Source organism: Medicago sativa, chromosome 3 (assembly GCF_051527215.1).
Source record: "Medicago sativa cultivar Bolivia chromosome 3, Bolivia_mono, whole genome shotgun sequence".
NCBI classification, from domain to species: Eukaryota; Viridiplantae; Streptophyta; class Magnoliopsida; order Fabales; family Fabaceae; genus Medicago; species Medicago sativa.
This window is the reverse complement of record NC_140751.1, coordinates 88,970,318-88,979,451: the sequence shown is the minus strand read 5'-3', so window position 1 is coordinate 88,979,451 and position 9,134 is coordinate 88,970,318. Positions and strand designations below refer to the sequence as shown.

At 34.3% G+C, this 9,134-nt stretch overlaps 2 protein-coding genes across 2 annotated transcripts; one reads left to right on the top strand and one right to left on the bottom strand.

Annotated features, from left to right (window-relative positions):
* The first annotated feature begins 2,000 nt into the window (after positions 1 to 2,000).
* On the top strand, positions 2,001 to 2,336 carry LOC146941621 (uncharacterized). The gene has a single exon (XM_085749969.1). It carries the CDS (start codon positions 2,001 to 2,003, stop codon positions 2,334 to 2,336), a length of 336 nt encoding a protein of 111 aa, XP_085606095.1.
* A 4,263-nt stretch (positions 2,337 to 6,599) lies between these two features.
* Positions 6,600 to 7,199, bottom strand: LOC146941620 (uncharacterized). The gene is made up of 2 exons (XM_085749968.1): positions 7,034 to 7,199; positions 6,600 to 6,916 (listed from the first exon to the last, which is right to left on the bottom strand). Exons 1-2 carry the CDS (start codon positions 7,113 to 7,115, stop codon positions 6,741 to 6,743), a joined length of 258 nt encoding a protein of 85 aa, XP_085606094.1. The 5' UTR covers positions 7,116 to 7,199; the 3' UTR covers positions 6,600 to 6,740.
* Positions 7,200 to 9,134: the final 1,935 nt, after the last annotated feature.

Genomic DNA, 9,134 nt, shown 5'->3' with positions numbered 1-9,134 from the left:
ATCCAAATTACTTGCAAACAGGTTGAAGCGTTGTTTGGATAAGTGTGTATCTGTTGAACAATCAGCTTTTGTTGAAGGCCGGTCCATTTTGGATAATGCTCTCATCGCAACGGAAATCATTCATACTATGAAGAGGAAGACTAAGGGATGGAAAGGCGACATAGCGCTGAAAATTGATATTAGTAAAGCGTATGATCGGGTCGATTGGGGTTTCTTGCGTGGTGTACTAGTCAAGTTGGGCTTTAATGATACGTGGGTTCGGTGGATGATGATGTGTGTCAGTTCTGTTACATACTCGGTGCTCATGAATTTTGATCGAGTGGGACCGATAACTCCAGGAAGAGGACTACGCAGGGAGATCCTTTATCGCCTTATTTGTTCCTGTTGGTCGCAGAAGGCTTATCGACTCTCATCCATAAAGCAGTTGGGCAGGGAGACCTTCATGGTGTGCGTGTATGTCGCTGTCTCGGATTCTTGGAGTGCGACTTGTTTTGGGCACAGAGAAATACCTGGGACTGCCATCCATGATTGGGAGAGATAAAAATTCAATATTTGCTTTCATCAAGGACCGCATTTGGAAAAAGATTAACGCTTGGACGGGGCGTGCTTTGTCTAAAGCAAGTAAGGAGGTTATGGTTAAGTCGGTTCTGCAGTCTATTCCGACCTATATTATGAGCATTTATGTTTTGCCCAATTCAATCATAGATGATATTGAGAAAATGATTAATGCCTTTTGGTGGGGTGGCGGCGGTAATAGTCGAGGAATCAAGTGGATGTCGTGGGAAAGAGTGGCATGCCCGAAGGAGTTTGGTGGGATGGGCTTCAGGAATTTCAAAGCTTTTAACTTAGCAATGGTTGCCAAACAGGGATGGAGTTTCTTGTTTAATCCAGACTCATTGGTAGCACGTATTTACAAAGCAAAATATTTTCCTAGAACTTCACTGTTAAATGCTAAAATTGGTTATAATCCGAGCTTCGCTTGGAGGAGTATTTGGAATTCACGTCAAGTGTTGTTACATGGTTGTAGATGGGCTGTTGGCAGTGGGACTCAAATACGAGTGATGCAGGACCCTTGGATTCGAGGGGACTATGGCAGTTGGGTCCCATCTCCACAAGGTGAGAATGTGTATCAAATGTCTGTTAATGATTTACTGAATGTGGGAGCACATACTTGGGATTCTGCAAAGATTGCCTCTCTCTTTGCAGCTGATACGGCTGCTGCTATCCTTGCGACACCTTTGTTCGATTCAGTCATAAGCGATATGATTCTTTGGACAGCAGAACAAGATGGCAGATATTCGGTGAAGTCGAGATATAGATTGATTATGACAGAAATCTTGAGGACACAACGTTTCCATGTGGAAGGGGAGTGGAATCGTCTTTGGAAGGTGAATGCACCTCATAAGGCTCGCAATCTGTTATGGCGTATTTGTCGGAGATGCATACCTACACACGTAAATTTGCAGTCTCGGCATGTTAACTGTGAAGGATTCTGTCCTTGGTGTGTGACGAGTGCGGAAGATGACTGGCACGCGTTCCTTGGTGAGATGCATACCTACGGGGCAGGTCTGTCAACGGTGCTGCTGCAGCGCACTGAGGCTGCACACACGTTGGCAGGTTTTGTTTTTGATGTGTGTCAGCATAAAGTTAGGAATGTGGCCGGGAGAGTAGCTCTTCTTCCGTGGCATATATGGGCTGCGCGTAATGACGTTATTTGGAATGACACGCGTCAATCTTCGATGACAATTGGGAGGTCTGCACTAGCTGCCTGGCAGGACTGGAATACTGCTCAACAGCAGAGGCTTAGTCGTCGTGTGCAGGCAGCAAACAGTAGTGATCAGCAGTGCAATACAGCTTGGGAAAAACCGGACAATCAATGGTTGAAATGTAATGTTGATGCAGCAGTGCACAGGTCCATGTCTGTCATTTCGTTTGGCTGCTGTGCCCGCAATTCGGCTGGACAATTCGTGAAGGCGCAAACGGGATGGCAACATTAACATATGACGGTTCTTGAAAGGGAGGCATTGGCTCTTTTAGAAGCTATTCGGTTCGCTGAACAACAAGGTTGGGATAAGGTCATTTTCGAGTCTGATTCGGCTACATTAGTCACTGCCTTATCATCCCTTCGTCGTGGTAACTCGGAGTTCCAGGCTATTGTTTCTTGTATTGTTACTAGTTTAGCTTTACATTCCAACTTCAAGGTGAAGTTTATTAGGAGACAAGCGAATATGGTCGCTCATACCTTAGCTAGGGCGGCATGTTCTTGGGCTAGTCACCGTATTTTTGAGTTATATCCTCTATGTATTGAACAACATTTGAGTAATGATATCAATTAGTTTTGTTTCTGTCAAAAAAAATAAATATAGTATTAGATATCAACTTGTTTCATAGATGTATTTTGCCTTATTTTGACAGTTAATCTCTTAGCAAACTACAAAGAAATGTCTATTCACGATAAAAACTATCAAAATAGCACTGGTATTTTATCAAAGCAACTACAGCAAATGTTACCCACACACTATTGTGAAGTTAAAATAACAAGAGGTTTTTTTTGACAAGAAATAACAGGAGGCTTTTAGTTTTAGGTTCAAAGTTTGGACCTAAGCTCAACCAATGAGTTGAATATGCTAGTTGGTTACATTTGTTAATATGACTAGTTTGTTAGAGGCGAATGTTAGTTACATGAAAATCAAAGACAACAAGAGAAAATTTAGGGTGTTTGGATACAATTTATTTGCAGCTTATAATACGATCGTTTATCATGATGAAACGCTCTTTTTATAGCAAAAGTTAAATTAAAATAGAATTGTATTTATATATGCTATAAGTAATTTTTATAAGTTATCTCATAGAATTCGGGAAAATGTGTTGAAAAAAAGCTTATAAGTAATACCATAGGCCAATTTTATAAGTTATCCCAAACTGTCTCACCTTGGTCTCGTTTTCTTGAATCTTTGATCCGAGATTACAGGAATTTTTTTTGTAATATTTTGTAATATTTCTTGCTTTTCCCATTAATAATACGGTTTATGCATTTTCTAAATTTGGGTAAATATAATGAACAAGCATTAGTATATGAGATTAAGAAGTATAGAGCTTGTAACAAAAAAAAAAGTATAGAGCTCTACCATGATCACACATGATCGCTTAATGAAGAAGCTTCTGTCCAAGTTCATATCTATATTGGGATTTGGGGCAACAAGCTTCTGTCCATAGTGCCAATACAGGACCAACAGATAAAGTACTGTACACTTGTTACAGAACAAGATAATGTCAAGACTAGATGAAACTAAGTTCTTTTTTTCAAAACATAAGTCTCAATTTCACAGCAGAGAATGTTATAAAGTGAAATATTTTTCATTTTCAAAACAAGGATAAAAGAATGATAAGTCAAACCTGCATGTATGTTGGCTATAAAAATGACTTTCGATATTATCAAAGGTCAAACAATTGTAACAGAGAATTAAGAGGAAGGCAAAACTTTGGTACAATTAAAAATGGAACAGACAGTTAAACCTGACAAAGACAATATGGTTAGTTTGAAGGTGGTAAATATTAGGATTTACATTTGATAAGAACACAGAACGCTAGTTGCATTGTGTTTCTTCTAATTTTTCCAACATAACAGTTCAAGAAGGCTTTGCATAGAAGAACGTAACAAAAAGAGAGAATTGTGATTATGGAAAATCTATCACTGAATTTCTTTCACAATCCAAGACTAAAGAAGTCTACTCACTCATGATCACACCGCACAATAAGACCGAACAATCTAATTACAATCATTAAATCCGAACAATCTAACCGCATCTCCCTATGATTTATACAACAATATTCTCTTGAGGTTTTAGCTACAGACAGATAGTGATTTCCTTTGAATTTTTAGCTCTCTTGCCTGCGACAGATGCATATACATATAACTGCCCCCACTAAAAAATTAATCTTCCATTAGTTTTTTAGCAATTTTATCATTTTCCTATTAAAAATAATGTGGTTTACCCCACTAAAAATATTGAATAATTTTATTTGTGAAGATGAATTAATGAATGTTAGGTTGATCCCATGCATAGAGAAATATATTTTTACGGGTTAAATAAGTTTTTCGCCCCTATAAATATAGCGAATTTTGATTTTAATCCTTCAAAAATAAAACAGAATGTTTTCATCCTCACAAAAATATTTATTTTGTTTTTGGTCCTTAATGGCCATTTTACGATCATATAAATGTCAATATTATAACACTTTTATGATCAAGATGTATCCATGTTCTGTCCGTTTATTATGTTCAACATTTATATATGGGCGCTTCTATGGTGCAGTCAGGAAACTGACTTTTTTGGAAAAATTATTTTATTTAGTCAATAATATAATTGTTCATGTCATGTTGGTGGACCACTCTAAGACTAAACTTTACCTTATTACAAATCAGTCCTCATACAAATTATTAATTACTTTAGATTTATGGGTCTTGCTAACGAGTGTCATAAGGACACTCTTTAAGCATTTTTATTTAAGAAAATGTTTATAAAAAAAGATAAATAGTTCAATTTCCAATGTAGTGAATGCATCAATTTCTATAAAACTTTACTATTTAAAGGTTGTTAAAGAGTGTGTGTCCTAAGGACACTCGATAGCATTTTTCTTGATTTATTAACTTATTTTATTTAAAATTAAATCATTTCTTAATTATTCACAAATTAAATCGTTTTTAACCATCCTCTTTCTCCTTCATATGCAGAAGAGGATTTCACAAACCTTTCATCTTCGTTTTCACCAATGTTGCCTGTAACAAACATACCATGCATCTGAATCTGATAGCTTAAATGTGTAGTTTATCATACTGATTTTTTGTACTTTTAGATTACTTGATTGTCAATCATTTCTGTTTTTTGAAAAAATGCTGCAACACTTAAAACAATGAAGAAAATAATGAAGCATGTTCAACATAATGAAATAAGGAAAGGCTAATACTACAGTTTTTCAAACTGTACTGCAAACATTGAAAGAGAAATTAAATCATTCTTCATTCAATGCTTAATCTCAAAGTTTTTGATAAAACGTCAACTGTCCATTAAGATGCATTTAATGCACCTGATTTCCTTTTATCTTCGAGTAGGAGCTTCAGCAAACAAATGAAGATTAGTTATACCATTGCCATTGAATTGGGCTTTAGTCTCAATTGAATCAAATTTTCACTGAACTGTGTAATTCTGGATTAAGGGTTAAAATTTGACATGTTACCATAAATTGAAGCTTGTGTAAGCCAAATACATACTGTAATTTGATTCAAATTATGTATCTCAAGCACATGTAATTTGAGTCTTTATTTAATTCAAGTTTTAAATTTGATGCAAAAGTTGGAATGTTTTGTCCAGTTTTGATGCAAAAGATTTATGATTTACAAAATAAAATAATAATAAAAATGTTTGATTAAATTAATGCTCAATGATTTTTTTTTTGGTGGCGGCCGGGAATAAAAATGTTTGATTAAATTAATGCTCAATGATTTTTTTTTGGTGGCGGCCGGGATTCGAACCCCGGACCTTGCAGATATTATGCATTGTCCTTACCAACTGAGCTAAGCTCACGGGGACAAATGCTCAATGATTGACCATAGGATTAACTTCACCAGAAAAGTCATTCTATTTTATTTTTGAAGGATTAAAATCAAAATTCGCTATATTTATAGGGACGAAAAACTTATTTAACTCTATTTTTAAAGTGATAAAATTGAAAAAGCATTAAACAATTTAAAAACACAAAGACACATAAAGAAAATTTATAATTTATAGATATTAAAGAATCTTTAAAAAAAATGAATTTATATTGATACAATTCATTTTGAGGGGATAATGATATAATTTTGTTATCTTTAAAATTTTACTTAATAATAATGCTATCACCATAAATTACTGTAAAATATAAAATTATCGGTGAAGTTGGTATAGAAAAATGAAATTTCTCTCTAATTCTTTCGTCACTAAATTTAGTGATGAATTTAGAGTGATTCCACATTCTCTTTCTCTAAATTTCTTTCGTTAATTTTATGTAACTTAGTCTATAATCTTGCCCCCGTCAGCCAAAAATTTCTCGATCCGTCATCGTCTCTTGCAATGATTTTATCAATTATCTTTAATGCTTTGATCCATTATGTTGTGTGTGGTGTTGGTGTTGATGAAGATATGGTGCATTGTATTTTCTCTTGCCCATGGGCCAAGGCAACTTGGTCTCATTGCTCTCAGCTCTTGGTCTTCCCTCATGCTGATGGGGTCCTTATTAATTAGTTGAAAGACCTTATTCATACAATCACTTGCTTATGCATATTATTCTTTCTAGTTATTAAGGAGGTGGTTGGACCATGCGTGGGACGTTGAGATGCATTATATTTTGTGTGAATTAGGAAAAGGAGTGAGTTTTCTTAGGCCTTTGTATAAGTAAGAATTTAACTTTGTAATTTAAAGAACAAAATTCAAATTTTATATGAGACAATTTTTTTCATTTTAGCCAAAACATTATCACCACCTTATATTCTAGATCCAGATACTAACATGGTTAATTGTTATTTTTGTCAAAAAAATTGTTAATTATAATAACAATTGTAATTGTAAAAAAATTCGTCTTTTGCTTTTGTTTAAGAAAAATTCTTTACTTACAAAAAACCATAGCTATAGAATAGCTATTTGTACAACGTATTATTCAATATCAGTACAATTTTTCATACTATACCAAAATTTGTGCACTATTTAATTGTGAATTGGTGGTTTCCTTGATGCTGGAGTATAATCCATGGTGAAAACATCAGAACCAACGTTATCTCCTCCTTCTTTTAGCTTAAACATGTCAGCATGTACCTCCTTATGTTGTTGAGCTTTGTTGACATCCTCACTACTTTGGTTGTTTATTTCTTTCAATACTCTTGCTGCATAACCAAAAAAAATGTAAGAAAAATTAATTAAACAGAAAATAAAAATGGAAATATTCTAAATCCAATGTTGTAATATTTTTTTTAGCTATGGATATTTGAAGCAAAAGGTACCTTTAACTTGAATATGGATGGAGAAGAAGCAAAGGAGAACAAAAATCACTTGTAGAATGCGTTTGTTTTGTGAAGCAACCATCTTAAAGTTAAAAGCAATTTAGACTTGTGTACTATATGATCTGCTCTTTTTCTGAATATACCATATGGATATGTTAATTTAGGTCCTATATATAGACACATTTTGGCAGTTTCTAGCTACCTAAGTTAACTGTCATGAATTATTGGGTCCGTATATTAATAGATCATATGGTGGTAAATTGTATATGACCCTAATGGTCCATGAGGGTCAACATCATTTTTGTCTGGTTTGAAATCGATTGCCATTTATATTTTTGTGAAATGATAATAAAAAAATTATATGATCGCTATATGAATTAATGTCAACCTATAATGTATATATACGTGTATTTGAGCCATCTTAGTTTTCCTATCATCATTATCTGCTTCCTATAAATCTAATATATTGATTATAATATTGTTCCCTAACTGTTCCATGCATATTAGTTAGTGATAATGTTTGTCTCTAAATTCACCAATAACTAAGGATTTTGTCTTCTCAACATGTTCGGTCACTTGACAGAAACTCCTGTTTAGGACTCTGTTTGTCTTAAGATTCTATTAATTGAAAAAATAATTAAGCCATGATTGAGATTTCAAGCCATGCTTATTTTTGGAAATCAAATAATACATATCAACTGTGCTTATAATCTATGGATGATATTCGTCTCAAAAAATCATCTGGATGACATGTTAAAACATACTAGTTATTGGATCAAAATCTTTGATCTGACAAACTCATTTATTTACTTTAAACTTTACTGTATGATTGGATTGACTCTAAACTCATCAGTATCACATAGAGCCATGTGATTTTAGTATAAACTACATTTTAGAACTTCAACAAATTCACAGCATCACCGTGATTTTATCGAACGCATTGTTCGTCAAAGATACACCAAATCCATGCATTTTTCAATGACTAAAGCCGGGTGAAAATGTCACGTACCTTCTGGCACAAGATAATGACATCCACGATTCATGTCTGATGTATTTCCAAAACTTGAGAAAAAAAATGTATCAAATTTTGAGTTGGGCCATTGGATATGTGCCGCAATTTGCAGACAAGGTAATACCTTCAAGCCCTGCAACATTGGTGCGGGGCCATATGTCAGGTCTGTAACCTGTTTACCCTGCCATCACTTCTTAGCTACTCATCTACTTGTCAATGTCTACCTTTTCACCTGGAAATATATAAAACATTTGTAGTATGATTTGTTTATGTTTTGATTGAGGGTGAATTTGGCGAAAATTGCAATGCTACCATGATTTCGTTGAAGTTCTAAAGTATACTTTTTTGCCAAAATCGTGGTGGTTCACGGAAATTCTATCATTTTCACCGTCAATTCAAACAAACACTTAAATGTTCATTCATTGGCTAAGCGAAAACTTGGCATAGACTATATATTGTTGTTTTTATAAATTGTGCTATTTTGTGGAGTTAACAAAAAAAACTAAACAATTTATATCTCAAAAATGTATATACATATCATAAATTATTTTTGTAAACCGTTAACATTTTAATGAGTACTTATGTCTAAGTCCTGTCCATATAAGTCCCATAACTAAATAGTGTGATGTTGTCCATAGCCAACATGTTTGGCTTAATCCACATGTCAACAATGTCCCTTGTTTTGACACTTTACGTTGATACATCTGTCGTCTATTATCAATCAGCCTCTACGGCAAGGATAATACTTCAGTGACATAATGTCACGGTGACATTAAATCTGGGTCACACAAAGGTTTGTGTTGTGTGGCCCAGATGTGTTGTATGAGTGACATTAAATCTGGGCCACACAAAGGTGTGTGTTGTGTGACCCAGATTTAATGTCACGGTGACATTATGTCGCCAAAGTGCCACCCCTACCGCAAGGGCTCCATTGGAAATTAATTGGATTTTCTATCACTACAATTTGATGTTGCAATTATAGTGATCTCGTTAAATTTGGAGAGACCGACTAAGGGCCCGTTTGTTTCAATTTTTTTAAAAAAAAATCTATTTTTTTCTTAAAAAAATTTCTTTTTTCATTTTTAAGTG

Coding starts and splice junctions, on each gene's coding strand:
- LOC146941621 (XM_085749969.1), top strand. CDS start 2,001: ATGACGGTTCTTGAAAGGGAGGCATTGGCTCTTTTAGAAGCTATTCGG.
- LOC146941620 (XM_085749968.1), bottom strand. CDS start 7,115: ATGGTTGCTTCACAAAACAAACGCATTCTACAAGTGATTTTTGTTCTC. Junction 6,917..7,033: donor CATCCATATTCAAGTTAAAG/GTACCTTTTGCT, acceptor TTGGTTATGCAG/CAAGAGTATTGAAAGAAATA.